Source organism: Muntiacus reevesi, chromosome 12, assembly GCF_963930625.1.
Source record: "Muntiacus reevesi chromosome 12, mMunRee1.1, whole genome shotgun sequence".
Lineage (NCBI taxonomy): Eukaryota > Metazoa > Chordata > Mammalia > Artiodactyla > Cervidae > Muntiacus > Muntiacus reevesi.
In genome coordinates this window covers 20198246-20223134 of record NC_089260.1, presented here as the reverse complement: position 1 = coordinate 20223134, position 24889 = coordinate 20198246, and the positions used below count along the sequence as shown (strand labels likewise).

The 24889-nt window shown below is 35.4% G+C and overlaps 2 protein-coding genes across 29 annotated transcripts in view; one reads left to right on the top strand and one right to left on the bottom strand.

Moving 5' to 3' along the window:
- RIMS2 (regulating synaptic membrane exocytosis 2) overlaps positions 1-24889 on the bottom strand; it is a 587005-nt gene that overhangs the window by 185572 nt on the left and 376544 nt on the right. For 15 of the 28 annotated variants that reach the window (XM_065903249.1, XM_065903240.1, XM_065903265.1 and 12 more), the window contains 2 exons: positions 5432-5611; positions 4418-4527 (listed from right to left, as the gene is read on the bottom strand). In XM_065903249.1, coding sequence (XP_065759321.1) covers positions 4418-4527; positions 5432-5611 — 290 coding nt within the window. Of the gene's footprint in view, positions 1-3561; positions 3595-4417; positions 4528-5431; positions 5612-24889 lie in introns of all 28 variants that reach the window. The other 13 variants (XM_065903241.1, XM_065903250.1, XM_065903235.1 and 10 more) reach the window with 3 other exon arrangements.
- LOC136145063 (heterogeneous nuclear ribonucleoprotein A1) lies at positions 10754-12326 on the top strand. Its single transcript, XM_065903266.1, has one exon. It carries the CDS (start codon positions 10812-10814, stop codon positions 11772-11774), a length of 963 nt encoding a protein of 320 aa, XP_065759338.1. The 5' UTR covers positions 10754-10811; the 3' UTR covers positions 11775-12326.

Below are 24889 nucleotides of genomic sequence, written 5' to 3'. Positions count from 1 at the left end.
TTAGTAGTTGCAGCTTAAGAGGTTTTCTGTCTTAGACTACAATCACTACTGCAAGAATGCATCCATGAAAACATATCTTATGCACAATATGCAGAGTGGCACTGCTTTCACACAAGATAAAAGAGAGAAGAAAAGGCACATGAAATCCACACAACTGTTCATGAGCACAATATACTGATGAGCTAAATCCTCTCATAAACATTTTGATAAAGCAAAAATTATGATATGCAAACATAATTGGGGCTTAAAAACACCAAAATGAAGTGTCCTCATTCCATTTAGAAGGAGGACTCTTTGAAGAGAAATTAGGATTGTCAATAAATATTAGAGCAATACTGAGCTGGGATAAAGAGGAACCTACAGTTAATTGTTCTTTTTTTTTTTTTTTCCATTGGGCTTAGTTGCCCCAGGCATGTGGGATCTTAGTTCCCCAAGCAGGGATCAAACCCACATCCCCTACATTGCAAGGCAGATTCTTAATGACTAGATCACCAGGGGAGTCCCTCATCTTATTGTAGAGAAAATTTTATGGATAAATTATGATGGTTTCTAAAAGTTTCAAAAACTAAAATTTTGGAATTTATATTCTTCCCTATATTTACTTGTAATTTACCTCTAAAAAATCAACCTTGTTGAGAAGAGAATCTAGGACTTCAGTGTATTTGCACTCAATGAAGCACATGGCAAAATACAGTGTTTCAGCAGGTACTGCATGAACTGAACGTAAAGCTGGGGTGAAGGATAAGTATAAATCTTGGTCAGATGCATTGTCTCTAATTTCAGTCTGATTTAAACAACAAGGAGAATGTTCAAACAGGTAAATTAAATATTCTAAGTTACCTAGATAACTCATGTAATACCTCTTCATCAATAAAACTAAGTAAGTTTTAAAAAGTAGGACTCAACGATCTGATCTCTATTCCAGATTATAAATCTGGAGCCTAAATTCTTACATGAAATAGAAAAGTCACACTTCTAAAACATTCAACTATGTATTTCAAACACAGACAGACCTGCTTTGACCTCTTCACCCTGCTTTTCTCCCCCCTGCTCTTCCACATGTCTACTTTCTTCATTAACTTCTGTATATGCACAAGTAAAGAAAAGGATAAGACCAGACACGTACATCTGTTACTCCTCAATAAAATAAAACAAAAACTTTCAAATTATTCATGATACAATGCGTGATTATAAGGAATTGAACAGACTATTTTTTAACAAGTTTCTGACATGTTAGGGAAACAAGTATACTGTGAATAAGTTATCATACTGTCTCCTTTCATGATAACTTTGATTTGTAAAAGAAATTGTGGCCCATAATCATCTGTAATACATAACAACTGTAAGAAAGGCAAAATACTTCATCTGTAAATGATATATTCTTAGAAAAATAATATAACTTTTCTTCTAGAGAAACAAAAAACCAACATTATAAACTCATTCTTATTTTTATAAATTGCAGTACATCAAAGTTGGGGGAAATTAAAAATAATAATGTCTTACAGGTATTTAGTACATTGTACTTTCTTTATATTGTTTCCATTTTCTCTGACTCTCAGATTTTGACAATATTGTACCACTGTCAAGACCAACACATATAAGGCTTTTAATTAATTTAATTAAAATATAGACAACTATATTCCAAGTCAAAAGGAATTAAACTAGGACATTCTCATTTTTCAGCTATTGAACAGAATCAGAAGATAAACGTGCCATTACTTTGATTCTAAAATAGTCACTGAATTATAATGTCTGACAACTTTTAAAGAGATAATCCAAACATAATTTAATTTAGACCATTAATCAATAGTCAATTTTGCATTATACCTTTAACTTAGGTTAGAAAAGTAGAATATATATAGCCATTAAAGCTAAACTAAATGATACAATCCTGTATTTGCTGGAGTCTTCATATTAATATTTATGAAAACACTGCTACAATCATCCACACTCTAAAGCAAAACAAAAAACCAAACCCCCTCCAAATCATTTTAATTTATCCTGGAAAGAATAAAGGAAGTTCTTTGCTCTCTTTCATTTATAAAAATGGAAAAGACAAAATTAGGGACATTAAAGGAAAACTATAGTTTTAATACATTCTATAGAGCAAAAGCCAGACAGTAAATAGAATGTTTGTTGACAAGCTCATTAAAAATGTCAAGTATCAGCTCTAATGTTAGTTTTCTGGTATATTTATTATTACAAAGGATGGAGCACTCATATCTCAATAGAATATTGCTACTGAAGATATCAAAATTGAATTTAGAAAAAATTATGGCATAAACTGTGTTTCTGACTTCATACGACAACAGAGGATGCCAAAACTCTATCTTTACAATATGTGGGGAGAGGAGACAAAAAATTCCATATGTATTACAGAACTTCCCTTATGGAAAGTACTTTTAAAACTACATGCTCCTATTTTTATGTAAATAATAGAGAACTATAGTAATGCTGCTAAAATCTTTTTATCAGGCTGTATAACCATCACGATAGTGCTGAGTTGTTTAAAATTATAGTTCACAGTACACAGCAAATAAAAAGGACCACAAAATAGGAGTTGATAAATCATTCAACTGCAACTAACAAGAATACAGCTTGTTTTGAGTTATGTAAGGCAATAAAAGTACTATGCCCAAATGCAATACACTTAAAAATGTGTTACCAATAGGTTATAGAAATATGAGTTTTACTATAAACATATATAGAATGACAAGTTTATTTTAATGGTACTTTCTATACTATTTGAAGCAGCTTTTCAACTTGTAAATAAATATTACATGCATTCATTCAACAAATATTTATTGAGAGCCTACAATGTGCCAGGCATTATTCTACGTGCTGGAGATTCACCAGTAAATAAAATAGCTGACAGTTCTTCAAAGTTACAACATCATCTGCAGAATTCTATAATCAGCAGAGGAATTTTTATTGTCTTGGTAAATGTATGACATTCCATATAGCAAGACTCAATATTTTTCCTCTTGATCCATAATGTAGCATTGATAATAAAACTGTACATATTTAACTTTATTATACTATAAACAGTCTTGCTATAACATAAAAATTGATGCAGGAAATATGAAGCACAATCACTATCTAATTAAAAAAACTTCCTTTTCTAGAAAGCCAAATTGAATAATTAAAAAATCATCATAAACACAAAATAAAATATATGATGATAATCATAACTAGACTAGGTGTATATCCTCAATGACATAAACACAGACTGCAATTGACATCTTAGGTTAAAGTCTTCCACAAAATATAAAATTTTATGCCAAAGCAAATTTTTTAAAAAAGGAAATTTTACTTTGTGATTGAAAAGAAGCTAAATTCTTTGTATTCTTACTTGACTGAATCAAAGAAATTTAACTCCTTTGTATATTTTCAAAGTAAAACAAAAATTGAACACTTTATCAGAATCATTAAACAAAATAATTTTACTGTAATAAAAGTCTATACAGTGAAGGAACATCAATTGCAGTTGGGTTTATTTTTGCTCACATAGCCCCCCAAAAAGGCTATCAGCACAAAACAAACCCTCCTTTATGTACAGACCTTCATAAGGTTCTATCTCCTTGACTCCATTGTCTAGGAAAAACAAAATAAAAACAAAACAAAAAAAGGGAACCAAAGCACAGGGGTTAAAAACAACAGAAATTTCCAAAGGCACAGAATGTATCATCTACTAAAGAAAAGTTAAATGATGACTTAAATATGTTTGTTTGTTTATTGGTTTTGGCAATGCACATCCCATTACCAAATAAAGGGACCATTTTTAAAAATGACATTAAAAATCATTATATTCTATCAGCCATGCTTTTAGAGGTCCTTTATCCAAGACTTTATAGACCTTTGGGGAGTATGTTCATCTGTGTATAAGCAAATAGGATTTTTCTTAATGAAAAATGTGAAAGTATTAAAAATATCAGTACAACATGCATCTTTCTTTGTATATTCATGATTACCTTTTTCTGGCACTCCAGTTTTGAGAAGGATCACCATTGTTGTGCATCAGCTAACCAGTCCTTTGCAGTGTGTGAAAATTGATTTGGCTAGTTACTAATAAACTTTATGTAACTATCAACAATTACATAAACTTAGTTGTAGCAAAGAAATATCATCCAACTGCTTATTTAAGATCATTAAATTAATTCTTAAAATGCATTTATTAAAATTTGAAAAATGTGCAAGAGCAATATGATAGGTTATTTTGGCTCCAAATATTATAGACTTTAAATGTAAAATATAGAATATTTATAAACTTATTTGCAAATATAACTACTAAAAATGCAGCTAAGGTACTCAATTAACAAAAGAAGAAAGCTCATACAAAAGTAGTAAAAAAAAAATCTTGATTCACCTTAGCTTCCATGTGTATATCCTATATGACACAATTAGAAATAAAACTTACTTCTCTCCAATGTTCCCTTTGGTGGAAGCTGAGGGAGTTGTCGGCCCCTTCGTCCTGCCACTGGAGTACTTGATGGGCTTGTTTGGACAGACCCAGTACGAGGATGAGACCTACAAGATACATCATTAATATTCATTTTCAATAGAATGTGTTAAATATTTTTAATATATTTGGTTCATATGATAGTTGTATGGTGCAATTTTAAAGGAGGTTTAGCTGCTGATTAAAAGGTTAGGAAAAGTAGGACAAAATATGGATATTTGAATGATTATCTAAATAGCAGAAGATGTTTATACTGTCATGTAATATGCATACATACACAGATACATGCACACAAAGTCTTACAGTAAAATCCATGGAATTATTAATGTAAACTGAAATTCTATCCATATGAAAGCAAGGAGAGAAGTCTGCAGCTCAAAAAATAAAAGATAATGATTCACATTTCTTTCTACCAGATTTCAAACTCTTTAACACTAACCTCCCTCCCTTGATCCTAAGAGATTTTTACTCAGGCTTATATTAGATATCCCTTTATTAGAAATTATCTCATGAAACTACAAATAAAACCCTGAATAATTCAAAATTCAGCTAAAGAAGATATTGATTAATACATATTAGTAGTGATAGAAAGAAACTAAAACTCTAGTTTCAACTATTGTTATTAGGATGGTTATCCAAAAGTGATGTCTAATGGACACAAACAATTTCTCATTCTGTAGGAGAAGAACATGATAGCCATGAAGTGTGTTATGTGGGGAATACCCAGGACTCCTGATAAATGAGAAATCACAAAACAAATGTGGTCAGGACAGTTAATAAACAAATTACAATGGTAGCTACACACTATTATATCCACGGAATATAAATAGTGTGCTTACACTGAAAAAGTTAGTGTTGATTGTTATTAGTGATCAGCCAAGGATGACAGAAGAGACCATTTAGCTGTTGGGAAAATAAAATGGTGTGCTGGTGGGGCAAAGGGGAAGTTAGTCTGATTGATTTATCTTTCACCTCGATAAGGCAGGTGAAGGAGGGGCAGATCTTCCAGTCATTAATGAAGGCATCGACCTCATGAGGTTTGTATCAGGACGTTCAGTGGATCTGGAGCGGGTGGTGGTCCGCTCTAGGAGAGGCCGCTGTTCTGTTGATCTGGATCTGTGATATGGCTGTCTATCTGCTGCTTCACAATCCCTGAAACGTTAGTCAAAAAGCAGCTCAGTTGATCTTTAGTGCCTTTCTGCTATTTTGTTATGATGCATCAAACTGATTTTGAAAAAGGTAATTGTTTAAGATTATTGAGTATGGAAAAAAATGTTCTCTTCCCCAACATATGCTGCGTTAATTCTCACTAAACTCCATAAGAATTTTTAAGGAACCAACATCTGCCTTTAATAGCAATTCCCACTGAAGATAATAGGAGTTGCTCCATTATAATCAAAACAAAATTATCTGTTTTCCAAAATGAATTCCCTAAATGGAAAATGTGAAATATGTGAAGTATTCTATTCAGAAAGAATTCAATGACTTCCCAACATTTGTAAAGGAGTAAAGAAAACCATAAAGGCACTAATTCTCAAGCTGCTAAGGCTGTTTGTACTAATAAACAGTATACCAACTAAAATTAAAAAAGGCTTTCAGCACAATTGGAGTATACTGATACATCTGAACGTTCAAGTGACTGAATCCAAATGTTATGAGAAAACAGTGTAACTTTGCAGTCTGTAGCCATATTTAAATATGGTCCACAAGAAAAATCATTCTTCAGGAAACTGGTAAATCAACCATTTTATATCATTTAATTCATCACACTTTAACAATGCCAACCAACGCAAGTCAGAATGAGCATTAATTGACTGAAATAATAAGTCTGAAACAATGTGATTTCTTTGATGAGAAATAAATCCAACATCAAAATTTAATCCTTCTTTAAATAAGTATACTTAAGCAAGCTATCAGCACTAATTTTTGTATCCCTGGAGTCTAGCATAATGCTTTTACATCTAACATGTAATTTGTAAATGTTTTCTAAGATCACCCCACTATCTGCAGAACAGCCCCCAAAACACTAGTTTTGATTTTAGAATTCCAAAATATACTTCAAAGAAACTATTACCTCCCTACATAGTTGTACTATTACCTCCCTACATAGTTGTAACAACAGTACTGGAAATGCTTATATATTATAAACACCAAAGAAAGCTTTAGTATCCCTCAAGACTAATGTATTAAGGCCTTCCACTTTACCTATAAATTCTCTTGATTTTATTTTTGATAATGAAAACTGCAAGAGCTTAAAGAAAAATAAAAGAAAGGACACAATTTTCCAAATGTAATTCATTACATGGCCTACAATTTTGGACCAGTAGATATTAGATTAGGCTTCCCTGACAGCTCCATTGGTAAAGAATCTGCCTGCAATGCAGGAGACCTGTTTGATTCTTGGGTCAGGAAGATCTGCTGGAGAAGATATAGGCTAACCACTCCAGTATTTTTGGGCTTCCCTTGTGGCTTAGCTGGTAAAGAATCTACCTGCAATGCAGGAAACCTGGGTTCAATCCCTGGGTTGGGAAGATCTCCTGGAGAAGGGAAAGGGTACCCACTCCAGTATTCTGGCCTGGAGAACTCCAAGGACTGTATAGTCCATAGGGTCGCAAAGAGTCAGACATGACTGAGCAACTTTCATTTAGATATTCAGACTTAGATGACTTTAGGAACTGAATACTAGATTTATTCTACAACATATTTTGTGATTAAGATAATCACAAGTGTAAGATGCACTTTATATTCATATGGTAACATGAAGGCAAAAGATTTTTAAACTATTTTTATGTTCATGTACTATAATATGATTGATTTCTTAAAATAAGTTGAGTATTTTTATAAGTGTATCCAAATATGCCAAAAAAGCTGTGTAAATAAATATACAATATCCAATTACTTATCAAAGAGAGAAATGAAAAGGCAACTTGACAGGGTAAGAAATCAGAATTCTATTTTTTCTTCCTGAAAAACTATTTTAGAGGGAACACTTCTCTTTAGAAATAAAAATGCTCAGTGTCTGTTAAATGTTGTTAGTGTACATATCTTTGTATATCTTCAACACAATATATTTATATACTGCATGCATGCTAATCTGCTTTAGTCGTGTCTGACTCTTTGCGACCTTTGAACTTTAGTCCTCCAGGCTTCTCTGTCCATGGGATTTTCCAGGCAAGAATACTGGAGTGGGTTGCCATCCCCTCCTCCAGGGGATTGTCCTGACCCAGGGATCGAACTCCTGGTACTTATGTCTTCTGCACTGGCAGGAGGGTTCTTTATCACTAGTGCCACCTTGGAAGTCTAAATATATATAAATATATACCTTAGATTCCTTAAACCTAGTTTTGAAGATACCAATCTTTACATTATTATCATATTTATTATCTTAAAATAACAATAATTTATTTCATTAAATAACAGGCATTAATAGTAACACAACTTTCTAGAATATCTATGACTATCCCAACAGAAAATTAAGCTAACATTTCACTTGTTTATACAAAATCTGATTTATTCTGATTCCATCAAGCAATTTTTCCAAGTGGAAAGTGAAATATTAGAATAAACAATTTCACTTAGAATAAACAATATATTATTGTGAGTAAAATCTAGAGATATATTTCAAATGTGTTGCTACATTCCATGTCCTTAAAAGAATACTATTATCTTTAAAGTATTAATAAGCAAGTCACTCTTTAGGAAATAAGCCTTTAAAAAAAATTTCATTGGTAAAAAAGTTGTTTGAAGCTATAGTCAATGTTTTAAATTTTATTTATATTTTTCTCATCATATTCATCAAAATTATAAATTATGATTATGATTTCCATAAAAATAAAAATGTTTAATAAGTGAAACATGAAAAGAACCATGGTAGAAGTTAGAAATGTATTGAAATGCTCCACCACAATTAAGAGAAGGGGAAAGTTATCATATTTTAAACTTTGATAACACAGTAGAAGGTCACGATAGGCTTCTATTTCCACAACTGGCTAAGAATAGGTCTTACTACATGAGAACTAAGATTATTGCTGTGAAAACTGAAAGCAGCAATGCTTAAGTCTCATACATAATACTCAGTTTCATAGTAGGTTTTCTAAAGGATTGAGATATAAAACTTGACAACTTTCACCTAAATTCTTACTGAGTTTTCATTTTATGGTGAAAGTGAAAGTGAAGTCGCTCAGTTGTGTTCGACTCTTTGCGACCCCACGGACTGTAGCCCACCAGGCTCCTCTGTCCACAGGATTCTCCAGGCAACAAGTACCGGAGTGGGTTGCCATTTCCTTCTCTAGAAGATCTTCCTGACCTAGGGATCAAACCCGGGTCTTCTGCATTGTAGGCAGATGCTTTACCATCATGTTGAATAGTAACGGCCATTTGCAAGGCATAAAGTATTTTAGTGCCTATCTGGGTTTCTGAATTTGGGGTCTGTATTTCAATATAAATAGTTTCCTTTGTAACCCTGCCTATTTATTTTACTTTCTACATTTCAAAATATTATTTGAAAAAGGGTAGACATAGATTTTACAAGATTGCCCAAAAGCAAGCCATATAAAACACCAGAAAACTCTCACCTGTAAATTTAAATTTTTCTTAGGTTAACAATTTGATTATCTTATAAAATTATTTAATATCTGTCATAACTCTATTTTTAGTTTACATTTTCTGGTATATATGCTTAAAGTAGTTTAGAGTTTCTATGTGCCATTTACCTGGATAGATACGGATATAGTTCTGCTTATTTAGTGACTGCTAGTCTAAACTGCAAGCATTTCCACAGGATCCTCCACAATTAGAGCTAATTCATGTTGACTGACGGTATTGTAACAAGACCCAGTACCGTACCAACCCAGCTTTAAAATCATTTAATAGTATGTGCAGATTTTGATTTCTAAGGGGAAAATAATTTTATAATTATCTAGCAAAGTTGTCCATTTTCAATCATTTTTCCACTCATATAGTTGCTCTTGAAAAATTTTTTAAATTTTCAAGTATTTGGCACAGCTATCTACTTATTTCACCATCTTTGTCACTTTTTTCTCCCAGTCTCAAAGTACATGGAGTTATGCAGGATCACAGAGAAGCATAGGCCAGTGAGCATTTTCTTTCATCTATATTCAAATATTGCAATGATGCAACTCCAGATCAACATAAACTTGATGTAGGCTATCTCTTTAAGTACGATAAAAAAAATGCCAAGATTACCAAAACAATGAAAAACAAACTGCACAATGCTTCAAAGTATTGTTCAGATATCAATGAAAATTGTCCTAGGACACAACTCAGGCCTTAGAATCTATGTTAAATCAAACAGATTTATTTTATATTTATATTGTAAAGATGTGGTAAGTAAATCTAATAGGGTTTCTTTCTCAAAGACTTGCACAAAGTAAAGCTATTTAGGAATTATTTTTCTTCCTTATCAGGAAATAATTTCTTTATAAAGGCAAAATCCTAAATTAAAAAAAAAACTTGGAGATATCTCTGAAGGACAAAAAGTATAATCTCAGATTTGGAGCAAGAAATGACTTCCATAAATCTGTATTATGTAATATAGCAAGCTAATGAACAGCAGCAGCATTATACTTTTCATAAAATACCCTCAATGTGTAGAGATTTTTCTAAGCATTAAATACATAATTGAAGGAAGAAACAAGCACATTATAGAATTTTAAGATGAGATAAAGGGTAATTAATATGTTATATGCTGTACAGTATATTAAGTAATTTAAAGCAATTATATAATTAAACTCTATAATTTTCTTGCTCATCATATTGTGCGAGGTTTAAGTTTAACCTTTTAAAACCCCAGTTTATATATTTTAGCACTGCTATAGCAGTTAAGAGAATTGGAAGACACCAAGGTAATAAATGAATATCTCTGAATATTTGTACCATGTGTACAAATAGGAATATTTTATTATTTTGGTGGAAGATAGATTAATTTTCTTTGGACATGATAGATTTTTTATACCAGAACATTTCTGTTCAAGCAAACATTAAATTTGTATGTTAGTTAAAAGTAGATGAGGTTATCAAAAATAACAATAATATCTAGAGTCAGCCAACTTAATAACAATCTAACATGTAAAAATGATAATAATACACATATTAATGGGGAAAAAACAAGACACTTTTAATGCAGAAAAACATGTTACTATTACTCATAAACTTATTTTTATCATCAAAATAAAATGTTCCTTTACCTACTGCAGTATTATCATAAAACAGTCATTGTTGTAAATAGCAAGAAGAAAAGATTATTGCAATTTTCTTAAGAAAATTAGGGCTTTCTGCCCGTGGACGCCACCGAGAAAGCATCGTTGAGGACTTCCCCGCCTCCACTGCCGTCATGTCTAAATCAGAGTCTCCCAAAGAGCCCGAACAGCTGCGGAAGCTCTTCATCGGAGGATTGAGCTTTGAAACAACTGATGAGAGTCTGAGGAGCCATTTTGAGCAATGGGGAACGCTCACAGACTGTGTGGTAATGAGGGATCCAAACACCAAGCGCTCCAGAGGCTTCGGGTTTGTCACATATGCTACGGTGGAGGAGGTGGATGCGGCCATGAATGCAAGGCCACACAAGGTGGACGGAAGAGTTGTGGAACCAAAGAGGGCCGTGTCAAGAGAAGATTCTCAAAGACCTGGTGCCCACTTAACTGTGAAAAAGATTTTTGTTGGTGGCATTAAAGAAGACACTGAAGAACATCACCTGAGAGATTATTTTGAACAGTATGGAAAAATTGAAGTAATTGAAATCATGACTGATCGAGGCAGTGGCAAAAAGAGAGGCTTTGCTTTTGTAACCTTTGATGACCATGACTCTGTAGACAAGATTGTCATTCAGAAATACCACACTGTGAATGGCCACAACTGTGAAGTGAGAAAAGCCCTGTCTAAGCAAGAGATGGCTAGTGCTTCATCCAGCCAAAGAGGTCGAAGTGGTTCTGGAAACTTTGGTGGCGGTCGTGGAGGTGGTTTTGGTGGGAATGACAACTTTGGTCGTGGAGGAAACTTCAGTGGTCGAGGTGGCTTTGGTGGCAGCCGTGGTGGTGGCGGATATGGTGGCAGTGGGGATGGATATAATGGATTTGGTAATGACGGAAGCAATTTTGGAGGTGGTGGAAGCTACAATGATTTTGGCAATTACAACAATCAATCTTCAAATTTTGGACCCATGAAAGGAGGAAACTTTGGAGGCAGAAGTTCTGGCCCCTATGGTGGTGGAGGCCAATACTTTGCCAAACCACGAAACCAAGGTGGCTATGGTGGTTCCAGCAGCAGCAGTAGCTATGGCAGTGGCAGAAGGTTTTAATTACTGCCAGGAAACAAAGCTTAGCAGGAGAGGAGAGCCAGAGAAGTGACAGGGAAGCTACAGGTTACAACAGATTTGTGAACTCAGCCAAGCACAGTGGTGGCAGGGCCTAGCTGCTACAAAGAAGACATGTTTTAGACAATACTCATGTGTATGGGCAAAAAACTCGAGGACTGTACTTGTGACTAATTGTATAACAGGTTATTTTAGTTTCTGTTCTGTGGAAAGTGTAAAGCATTCCAACAAAGGGTTTTAATGTAGATTTTTTTTTTTTTTGCACCCATGCTGTTGATTGCTAAATGTAATAGTCTGATCATGACGCTGAATAAATGTCTTTTTTTTTTTTTTTTTAATGTGCTGTGTAAAGTTAGTCTACTCTGAAGCCATTTTGGTAAACTACCCCAACAGTGTGAAGTTAGAATTCCTTCAGGGTGATGCCAGGTTCCATTTGAAATTTATTTACAACTTGCTTGGTGAAGCTGTTGTCTTCAGAACCTTGGTGTAGTTGAACTGACAGTTACTGTGTTGTGACCTGGAGTTCACCATTAAAAGGGTCACCCATGCAAAGTCATGGAGGTTTTTTTTTTTGGTTATTAATGATTGTTGGCACATCCTATGCAATATATCTAAATTGAATTATGGTACCAGATAAAAGTTATAGATGGGAATGAAGCTTGTGTATCATCCATTATCATGTGTAATCAATAAAAGATTTAATACCCTCAAAAAAAAAAAAAAAAAAAAAAAAAAAAAAAAAAAAAAAAAGAAAATTAGGGACAAATACAATACTGAACAATAAAGATATATTAGTAAACATGCACACGCAAAAACATGTAAAATATAAATATTTGAGGACATTTTGAGTATTTAAATAAGTATTAACAGTTATAATTCTCACTGTTACTTAATTTTTATTTTAAAAAATAACAGAAACAAAACCATATATAAGCAAGATTATTTACTCAGTGAATTATCCACTCAGTGAAACATACAGTGAATTAATACATCTTTAAAATATGTATTTCTAAAGTCTTGAGAGATTTCACCTTCTATCTACAATATTATTATTTTACTAAATAATTTTATTTTCAGTGGATGGTGAAATATAAAAATGTTTTGTCAACTGTAAGAAATTCAAGCTATTCTGTCAAGGTATTGGCCCTGTTTTCCTTTCCCAGGTCCTCAAAGATTCCATAAAATAACAAGCTTCTTAAAGATGTATAATGGTCATCTGAGTTAAATTCACCCATTCCAGTCCATTTTAGTTCACTGATTCCTAAAATGTTGATGTTCACTCTTGCCATCTCCTGTTTGACTGCTTCCAATTGCCTTGATTCATGGACCTAACATTCCATGTTCCTAAGCAATATTGCTCTTTACAGCATCGGACTTTACTTCCATCACCCGTCACATCCACAACTGGGTGTTGTTTTTGCTTTGGCTCCGTCTCTTCACTCTTCTGGAGTTATTTCTCCACTGATCTCCAGTAGCATACTGGGCACCTACTGACCTGGGGAGTTCATCTTTCAGTGTCCTATCTTTTTAACTTTCCTTACTGTTCATGGGGTTCTCAAGGCAAGAATACTGAAGTGATTTGCCATTCCCTTTTCCAGTGGACCACGTTTTGTCAGAACTCTCCACCATGACCTGTCCGTCTTGGGTGGCCCTACACAGCATGGCTCATGGCTTCATTGAGTTAGGCAAGGCTGTGGTCCATGTGATCAGATTGGTTAGTTTTCTGTGATTGTGATTTCCAGTCTGTTTGCCCTCTGATGGAGAAAGATAAGAGGCTTTTGGAAGCTTCCTGATGGGATAAACTGACTGAGGGGGAAACTGGGTCTTGAGAGTTGGACTATAAAGAAAGCTGAGCACTGAAGAATTGATGCTTTTGAACTGTGGTGTTGGAGAAGACTCCCTTGGACTGCAAGGATATCCAACCAGTCCATCCTAAAGGAAATCAGTCCCGAATATTCATTGGAAGGACTGATGCTAAAGCTGAAACTGCCATACTTTGACCACCTGATATGAAGAGCTGACTCATTTGAAAAGACACCGATGTTGGGAAAGATTGAAGGCAGGAGGAGAAGGGGACAACAGAGGATGACGTGGTTTGATGGCATCTCTGACTCAATGGACATGTGTTTGAATAGGCTCCGGGAGTTGGTGATGGACAGGGAGGCCTGACGTGCTGCAGTCCATGGGGGTCACAAAGAGTCGGACACGACTGAGCAACTGAACTGAACTGAAGTTGTATTTCTGAAGAATCAAATTATGAATTGATATTGTTTGATACGACATAGTCCTTACTCTAGAATATCTGAGTGCCATGTTCAACAGATTCACTGGTCAGCTTTGAACAATTCACTAGCATTCCTCCCTTTTGTTTTTGTTAGTTTTACAGGGATAGTGGAAGTTCCTCATATACACTGGGGCTTGCTGCCCTTCACTGCTACTTCATAAGGTTAGTTCAAATCACACAGAGGTAGTGATTAGAGGACTGATTCATCCCCTCTCAAATACACAGACACGCACACAGAACAAGAGGTTTGCACATTTTCAAGCATAATCCTCTTCCTCAGTCATGAATGATGATATGATGTCTAACAGTAAAAAAAAAAAAAAAAAAAAAAAAAAATTACAGGAGACACCAACAAGCAAGAAAAACAAGGCCCACTGTGAAGAAACAGATACACAGATGTTGGAACTATCAGACAGGGAATTTAAAATACTGTATGACTGGTATATTAAAGACTACCTTAGAAAAGATGGAGAATATCTCTTGCATGAAAAGCTAGAGAGATATCAGCAGATAGATGAAGACTGTAAGAAATCAAATGGGAGGCCTGTGGTGAAGAAGGATGCGATGTGCTGTGGGGCCCTGGGTCTGGCAGACAGTGGGCAGTAGGAGGTGACTTTGGAGTAGCACTTGGAGGGTACAGTGAAGAATCCATCCATTGATGGAGTCCTGCTCACAGATTCACAAAGATTTAACCTGGGTTTCTGTGAGACCTGGTCAGATAAGCAGCCTGGGGTGATGTCTGTTCTAGCCCAGCAAGCAGCTAAGCTAACCTCTGACCTCACTGGTACTCCTGTGGTGTGTCTAGAATCAGACAACGGGAGTATTATTATTCAGAAAACACCAGCATCACAACGGTGTTGCACAAATGACCTCCTGATGTTTTGTATCGATCAGTTCTCCAGTAGCCTGTCACAGGACTACAGTCTACCTTGTGTTAATTATCTTAAAGAGTTTTTAAAGTTCAGCAGTTAGGCCTTTCATTTAATATGCATTGAACATTTTTCTATTAGCTTTAGAGTAAGCACCTTTCAATATTGTATGGAATGACCTATCAAAATATTAGCACAAAAAAGATTTTGCTTTGAAGCAACAGATCTAGATCACTTTGTCTATAGAATTTTCTTATGCTCAATAAATCTTGTTGGACAGGAAAAACTAACCAAATGGAAATATCAGAAATTATAGAAATTAGAATGTGGCAAAATGCTGGAAAGTTTGAAGCTAGTTTATAGATATCTTAAATGTCTAGTTAAGAGGTTAAGATATGGTTTAATTTTCAATGAGTGACCAAAAAGTTCTGAACAAAGGTAATGTTTAAGTAATGAAATACAGAAGATGTCTTCAGGAGTAACGTATGGAATAAATTAGAGTAGGAAGAGGCTGACTTGTAGAAAAAGGTTGGAAACAGAGAAGAAGGCATGGATGAGAAAAATAAATCATAATGTACAATATATGGAATTATACAAACATAATTTTAGAGCTAGAAGGAATCTCAGAAATTATTATTTTAAATTCCATGCTTGATAGTCCCAATATCTGTGCATCTCTGAGTTTGATTCTGTTGATTGCTTTGCTTCTTGACAGTGGGCCAATCTCTCACATTTTCGAAATAAGCAAACTAACACTCACAGAAACTTGATCAAAGTCTCACAATTTGTTATTTTTTGAGATGGAATTTGAATTGCACTTTCTTGGTTCTAAAGCCTGTTAACTTCTTTGAGAGCAAGAATAGGGTTTTACCTACATATACTACTTGGCAAATCACCATATGAATTAAGTGAAAGAAATGAATAAACTAAAGAAAGAGGCTGATATTTCCAGCTTCTAAAATGAAATGATGATCTATTAACAGAAATAGAAGAATTATTGAGAAGAAGGAGCCTAACTTTAGGTTTGGACCTAAATTTGTGAAGTGTTGCAACAATACTCTTCTATAGACAATGTCAGATAAAGAAATCTGATAGTTTGAGAAGTCACTGTATTATATTAATACTTCACTGTTCATTGATTCACTAATTCTTTTAAAGTTATTTATTGTATGCATGTCATGTGCCAGGCTTTATACTAGGTATTAGAAGTTTTGGACAAAGTCATAAAGATGACAGAATATAGGATAACATATAGTCAAGAAGTTGAGAACATGAGAAGTAGGAATAAAGTGAAGGAGACAGAAGAGCAGTCAAAGGGTAGAACGAGAATCAGGAGAGTTACTGTATTAGAGGGGCTAAAAAGATTAATAATGGCAGATACAAGGACATAACAAGGATACAAAGTGTAAAAAGATACAGCAAATAATAACCATGGAGAAAATAATTTAAAACAAATTGCTGGAAACAGATGTCAAACTGTAGAGGGTTAAAGCTTAGTAGGTGATGAAGCGGAGAAGGCGACGGCAACCCACTCCAGTACTCTTGCCTGGAAAATCCCATGGACGGAGGAGCCTGGTAGGCTGCAGTCCATGGGGTCGCTAAGAGTTGGACACGACTGAGCGACTTCCCTTTCACTTTTCACTTTCATGCATTGGAGAAGGAAATGGCAACCCACTCCAGTGTTCTTGCCTGGAGAATCCCAGGGACGGGGGAGCCTGGTAGGCTGCCATCTATGGGGTCGCACAGGGTCGGACATGACTGAAGCGACTTAGCAGCAGCAGCTGATGAAGTGGGGAGAGCATGTGTAAAAATACATAGTCAAGAAACATGACCTAAGTAAGAGAGAGAAATCGACCATTCTCCAGGGAGCTTGAAGGTATGACAGATTAGAAAGAAGATCCTATTAAGGAGATATCAACAGGTCTCTTTAACAGCAATTTGATGAAAAACAAAATTAGTAAAGCAAGAAAGACTGAAATGTAAGAGAAACAAGACATAAGTAACAGAGGGAAATTTCAGAGAAATTAAGAATAGTTATAGTCAGAAACACAAATAGAAGATTACCTATTATGTAAAAAAAGATCACTTTCCTCTTAGACAAGGCTTCTAAGAGGAAAGGAGAAGGCTGGTAACAATGCAAAGAAATGATGGCAAAAAGATGAGGCAGTAGCTCAGGAAGTGTGAATTACTTGGATTTGATCACATTCATTAAGGGCTCTCAGTACTTCTTCTCAGGGCATCTATGGGAAAACACTCTGTATTTCACACAAGAATCTCATCCTCCTGTGACTCCACTAGTTTTGTGAGAAAAAAGTGTGAAAGCATTAGTCGTTCAGTCGTGTTTGACTCTCTGTGACCCCATGGACTAGAGCCCACCAAGCTCCTCTGCCCATGTAATTCTCCAGCCAAGAAAACTGGCGTGGGTAGCCATTCTCTTCTCCAGGGGACCTTCCCGATCCAGGGATTCAACAGGGGTCTCCTGCACTGCAGGCAGATTCTTTACCTTCTGAGCCACCAGGGAAGCCCTTTTTTGAGCTTTGTGAGAACACTTTCTCTAACTTGGGTCCTCGTCATGACCCCAAATTCCCTAAGATAAGACCACTCGCTGCCTCTCTTCAAACGTGATGGCATCCCACAGTACCGCTCTAGCCCCAGGTCAGACCCTTCCCAGAACCTTACTCCATTCTGACACCAGAACAACTTAGGATACATTTAGATGTCTCAGTTATATCACTTCTATTTAAGCATCTTATTTGTATAATTCTTAGTATCAAGTACAGAGAAAGCCCAGTTTTCCCTTGACAGCTTCTTCTCTCTAAATTCTTCATTTCCTGTATTCTCTTGTATACCATTTTAATTTTCTCTATTCTCTTAGCTGTATTTTCAAGAATCCTCATCTATTGTTAACTAACTTCCTTATGTCATCCACTTTTCTGCAGAATAGTTTCCGCATACCCCTTTCTCAAATAGCACTTAGCCCAGCCCTGCAGACTCTCCTTCCAGTGTAACTCTCATCTGCAGAAGCGACTTATTCTTTCACACTTCATAGTCCATGGATTCAAGAGAGATTGGCTCTCTAGAGAGGCCATTGTTCTTCCGTTGTAACATACATGTTCTTATTTCTATCAAGCATGCCACTTGTCTGTAAGATCCATTATTAACTCAGGTTGCTAATAACTACCAACTTCCAGTCAATATCCCTTAGTCATCGATTATTTGGGGGATTTTTATCAGCCATTTTCTTTAGATAAATTCTATGGTGATTCCAGGAGATTTCAATGTACCTGCAGGAAATTGTTCAAAAATCTTGAACCATAACTCTTGGAGCTTTGAAACGTCAATAATCCTCACTTTTCCCCTGCATCAGCACTCCTCTCTAGGGAAATATGGTGAATCTTAGAATCCAGTGAAACTATTCAAACTCTAAAATACTAAACTCTAATATCAAACTGATGACAATCATTAATTACTTCAGGTGTTTTTTAATCTCACTTCCACTTTATTTGACCTCCATTTGACACTTTTCATTCCATGGACCTACCAATTTCTGTCAGAGTATAGTACCTCTTTACTTTTCTTCCTTCCTTACCCATCTTAGACTCTATGATTGATCATCTGAACCATTTCTATAACAACAGATTCCCTTCTATCCCATATCTTCCAAATATTCACCAAACCCTAAAATTGGTTCAGTACCATAATGATTTTTCTACATTTAGGCAACTGGGTATTTCTTAAGCAAAGCATGCATTCATATAGGTTAGCACTTTGCAAATTCATAGTTTCTAACATCTGCTGTAGTGGTATCATTAACAATCTTTCTACTTATATTTAATCAGTTCTCGTCAGTTTTTATACAATGACTATTTAATAAACTTTCTCATTTTCAATTAAATATCATATTCAACCTTCAGAAATTCTCAGGAATTTGTCTCAAAAATAACCATATAATCTCAATTATAGCAACAACAAAATTGAAGTTATTAAATATAATTACCTATGATTAACATCCTTTAAAAATTTACTTAGTTCCAACTCTGTCATCTATTTCCCACTGTTTCAATGGTAAATAAGAACTTTTTACATTTTGAAACTCCATCTGTGTGGTTAGCCCCACCCACTGCTCTAAGACTTTTCTTCTAGTCATCCTTTCTTTTTCCCTGTTTTCAACCTATTCTTTTTTCCCCTAAAGGATTTTTCCCTCCAAGCCTGTAATAGGATGTATTTCTTACTTTGAAAGAAAGAAACCTAGTCTGATATCATATGCCCCTATCCAATATTTCTCCACACTCCTTTGAGGTATTTATTATCTCCCAATCACGCCTCAGGCCCTGCAATCTGCTTTTCTCCTCTCACCATCTTTCTGAAATTACCTGAGTTGGAATCATCAATGACTTCTTCCTTGACAAATCTAATGGGCACTTTTCATACACCTTTACTTTCATTTATTTTTACTGCTGACATTATTTCTTCCTTCTTTAAATTATTTTTTTTAAGCTCTATTCTTACTTTTCTATTCTTCCTTCACTATGTCCTTCAGAAGCGTCTCTTTCTCTGTCACTTTTCCATGGCAGAGGAAAACTCCTTGGCCTTCATTTGAAGGATAGTATCTCTGGCTGATTTCATTTTCATTTTTGTAGCTACTTTCCACAAGTAGTAAAACTATTCCTAAATGATTATACATAGCCTAAACTTCTTCAGGGCTTCCCTGGTGGCTCAGAGGTTAAAGCGTCTGCCAACAATGCAGGAGACCTGGGTTCGATCCCTGGGTTGGGAAGATCCCCTGGAGAAGGAAATGGCACCCCACTCCAGTATTCTTGCCTGAAGAATCCCATGGACAGAGGAGACTGGTGGACTACGTTAGTCCATGGGGTCGCAAAGAGTCGGACACGACTGAGCGACTTCACTTCACTTCAAACTTCTTTAAGCTTTAAAATTATTTAATTTACTTCTTGCTAGAAGCTTCCCCCAGCCTTCTCAATAATTCCAAAGCCAAACTTGTCTCTCACCTAAACTGACTCCTCTCCTAACAATTCCCCCATCTCTGTTAAGGTTCCACATGCACCCAGTTACTCAGCCAATAAAACCGGAATGTTTCTTGACTCTTGGCTTCCCCTCAACATCCAGATCTGATTATTTACCAGGTAATACTGAATTTAATTGATTAACTCTCGTCATCTATCTCTCCATCCACTACCTTACTTAGTTCAGACCCTCGAAGAGCTTCTGTTGTCCTCCTGCTGCTGCTGCTAAGTCGCTTCAGTCGTGTCCGACTCTGTGCGACCCATAGACGGCAGCCCGCCAGGCTCCGCCGTCCCTGGGGTTCTCCAGGCAAGAACACTGGAGGGGGCTGCTATTTCCTCCTAGACCAAGGCAAATACCTCAGTATGTATTTTTCTTTTTCATACTTTTCTCTCATCAACCATCCTCATAGTCTCTAGAGTGAATAAATGTACTACAGCCATCCTGAAACTAAAACTCTTCAAAGTACCTCTATCACATACAGTCTTAGATTTAAGTTCCTGAACAGAGGATACAAGGTTATTCATAATCGGGACTATCTCTATCATTACAGATTAATCCCTTGCTATTCCCTGCCTTGTGACGAACACTACAACACACTAAAACACAGTGCTTATCACACCAGTAACTTTGCTTATGCATGCATGCTACGTCATTTCAGTTGTGTCCGACCCTTTGCAACTCTATGGACTGTAGCCCGTCAGGCTCCTCTGTCCATGGGATTCTCCAGGCAAGAATACTGGGGTGGGTTTCCATGCCCTCCTCCAGGGGATCTTCCCAACCCAAGGATCAAATCCATGTCTCTTTTGTCTCCTGCACTGGCAGGCAGGTTCTTTACCACTAGCGCCACCTGGGAAGCCCAACTTTGCTTATATATTTCTTTAAAATTCCACCAAGATCCTACCTTACTCTACCTAAATATTTCTAATTCTTCCTTTAAGATATAGCCCACCTGTCATCTCCTCCATCACATCTTTACGCAAAAGTTGCCATGTCCACCATCAATGTTAGTGATTCCTTAATATGCTATGAATAGCTTTGCATGTGCGCATGCTAAGTCACTTCAGTCGTGTCTGACACTGACTCTTTGTGACTCCATGGACCGCAGCCCACGAGGTTCTTCTGTCCATGGGAGTCTCTAGGCAAGAAGACTGGAGTGCATTGCCATGCCCTCCTCCAGGTGATCTTCCCAGTCCAGGGACTGAACCTGCATCTCCCACATCTCCTGCATTGGCAGGCAGGTTCTTTACCACTTTCACCACCTGGGAAGCCCCAAGTATAGCTTTAAGTAAAGATGAATACTCAGGGGGAAAGTAAGATATGAGGATAGATTTTAAAATATAAAAGATACATTAACTGAAATAAAGGATATATCTTAGAGGGATATCAATAAAAGGTAACATGATATCCATTCCAAATATGTTTGTTTAAATTTTGAATGTGTTTTAAACTACGCAATGATCAAAGATAATTTTGCCCTGGTCAGTGCAACTTGTCCAGAGGAAAAAAGTCTTGATCCCTAATATTAGTTAAATATTTGTTTCCTGAAGTAATATAAAAGAAGTTTAGCAAACATTAAGCTTCTATTCATCTGTTCCAAAGAGAGAGCATACATGTTTTATTTTACAAATGTGAAGTAGAGAGGCCAATGGTTCTGATTCTTCACATATTAAGGATGCCATGTTTAGTTAACTACTACACATATATTCCATTCAGAAAATTCCAGATTTTATACAGTCAAACTATGGTCCACTTGGAACTATTAACACATATTTATTCACAGAAGGGGAATTCCCAGACCATGACAGTAAATGCCACCTTGAAATACAGACTGGGAAACTGAATGCTTAGAAATTTGGTGCCAATTTCTTTTTATTCTTTTCACAATCCTCAATAAAGAGGTCACTTTTCCTTGGAATGTTCAGTCATTTTTTTTCTCCAGTAGGTAATTAGAGAGAACTTGGATAATTTAGATCAAAAACCATTTGGCAAGAGAAAGAGATTGCTCCAGACTTGGACTTCGTCAAAAATGTAAAAGAAGAACAATGAAGCAAGGGAACTGAACTGAGGATGTTTCCAAGAATGGATTCAACCCCCTGATATGTAAGTAAAGTGGAGGCAAATTGGGAAAGGTAAAGGGGTAAACAGAGTGGATAAACGAATCAGTGAGTTAAAAGTAACTCAATGAAAGAATAAGAAAGAACCATGTGTCATTATTGTCCAAGAATGAAGCATTTGTAATAACTATAAATGGAAAGTAATCTTTAAAAGTTATATAAAAAATGAAATTTTTAAAAAAAATTTCAAAGGTAGAACAGTTTCAAGTGATGATAATATTCAGAGCATGGCCAGGGGAGTGAGTAACCAAAGCAGAACTGAGAGTAAAGCTCACTACCTCCAATCTGAGATGGTTAAGGAAGTGAGTGGGTACTAAATAGATCATTCAGGTGAATGCTAACATTGACAGGAGAAGGAAATGGCAACCTACTCCAGTATTCTTGCCTGGAGAATCCCAAGGACAGAGAAGCCTGGCGGACTACAGTCCATGGGGTCGAGAAGAGTTGGACATGACAGCACACACACACACAACATCATTCAGGTACACGGCAGGAATCATGATAAAGAGGAAGACTAAAGCCACATGCTAAAATCCTCAGTAAATAAAATAGTATATCCAAGAAGTCAACAGATGATATCAACATGTAAGGAAAAGGCATGGCTGTTCAGCTGCAATATGTACAAAGGTACACGGTTTAAACAAGATGAATTAAACATTATGGTAATAAATAAAGGAGAAGGGATAGCTGACTAGATGAGTTTTTGTATCTTCAATAATCCCAGAATCTCATAGTGGACTGAAGTGGGAATCAGAAGAACTAAGTAACTCAGAAAGTTAGCAGAGAGAAATAAATGATCAAAGTCACTTAAAAAAACAAACAAATGAAGGAAATGTTAAGCTGAAAATTCAATACAGTATTTACTGTTTCTGTGGAATACAATACAAATGCAATAGGCAAGAAGCCTAGAGGTAGATGAAAGAATATTAGCTATATATTCTGGTTCTTGGTATGGGTAGTAGATTCCTAAATGTTTATTTTACTACTATGCTTTGAAACACGCAGATATGCTTTTGTATGAATCAAACTAATAATAATAAAAGATAATATTATTGAAAGCAACTAAAGAACTACATTCTTACAATATCTATCCAATTTTTCCAGAGTAAGTATACACTAGACTCACAACTTTGAATCATTTCAGTGATGGCAAATCTTAGAGTAAGTTATTTAATAATTTGTTTTCTAAAAGTGATTCTCCTAACTGTGTTTTCCTTTAATATAAACATCAGTGATATTGTGTGCTCTGACTACAAACTAAATTATGGCACAAAAGACAATTCAGAAATCTCTTTCAAAAGAGGCCAGCTAGGCTGAGGTTGAGAAACTGAGCAAGAATGTGAAATTGATAATCAACCTAGAGCTGTTCAAGGATTGGCTCTATCTATGTTGATTCACTGAAAGAATAAATAATAAGAAGTAATTTACTTATTAATAACTAAGAAAAATATAGGGCATAAAAAACTACTGTGATGCATGATTTTAATTTATATTTAAGTGGAAAGATACCAGCACAAGAATTCTATAGTCAATAATATCTCATTCATGCCACCCACCTTAAAAAAGGTCTTACCCAATTATAAGGATAGGTATATAACTATTTTTCACATTTTTGTAAGATACATGTATAATCATTGTAACCAAGAAAACAGTCTGAAAGTAACATACAGCAATAATAAAGATGACAAACACTAACAATAAAAAAAAATGAAAATTATTTAGTATCAAAGCAAAATAATAGAAAAAGAGACTGAGAAAAGTAAAAGAAAATAAAACATAGCAATAACCACTACCGTATAGTAAACAGAAGGCACTAAATTTCAGATACACGTACAGAAAGACATCACAAAACTTAAATTATTAGGAATTTATTGTTGATACTATCTCTTATGTTTCCTTCCATATTTGTCTAAATGAATTCAATCTTAGGTATTTACCCACTAGTTTCGATTATTTTTTCTAAGCTCTTTCATTATCAACTCTCAATTAGCTAAACTAATAGAATAAAAGTGGTCACAAAGAACCCAAATCACTCTGAAACTATAGTCAGAGTGAGTACAGCACATTAATTCCCTATCTGTATAGCTGAACCCACAAGCACATTATCATTGCTGTTCTTTTCTCTGCCTACAGGGCCTCAAAATGTCACTGAACTGGCTCAAATTCCTACAGCTATGTTTAGCCTTGAGAAACTGCAAGCTCTAGAGACCTTCTTTCCCTGCTAGATATCCTTCTAGGAATAACTAGAGAGGTAATCCTCCTTTCTGTTAAATGCCAGGTAATTTATATTTCTCTTCAATACAAGGAGAATGGTGGTAGAGTAGAAATGAATAAGGATTTTCCCACAAACCCAGTATTCTCCAGAGATCTAGATTCATCTACTATAACCAATGAGTAGATCACAGCCACCCTTGATAAAGTAACCATAAACCTGAGTTCAGCCTCATAAACCTCTGTCCAATCTAAGCACTTTTCAAAGGCTGATTTGGAGGGAGGTAGAAGTGGGTGGTTAGGATGTCTATTCATGAACTCTCCAGAGGAAGATGAGCTGTCAACTGTATTAATTTTTTAAAATATTGTTATTCTACTTTTCCATGTAATGATTCAAAAGTAATTTCTGGTGAATTACATGTTTAGAATCATCACAGAGATGATCCCAGCCCATTAGGGGGAAGTTATATTTTTGACATTCTAATACAATAAATTGTTTATATATGCTTTATTTTCTACTTTTTTACAAGGATAATATTTCTATATTTCATCAGTATCCACAAACGTATATATGTAAAAAATAGAAGTGAGTTAATA

What these genes read in the sequence shown, in the direction of transcription:
- LOC136145063 (XM_065903266.1), top strand. Translation starts at nt 10,812, where the DNA reads ATGTCTAAATCAGAGTCTCCCAAAGAGCCCGAACAGCTGCGGAAGCTC.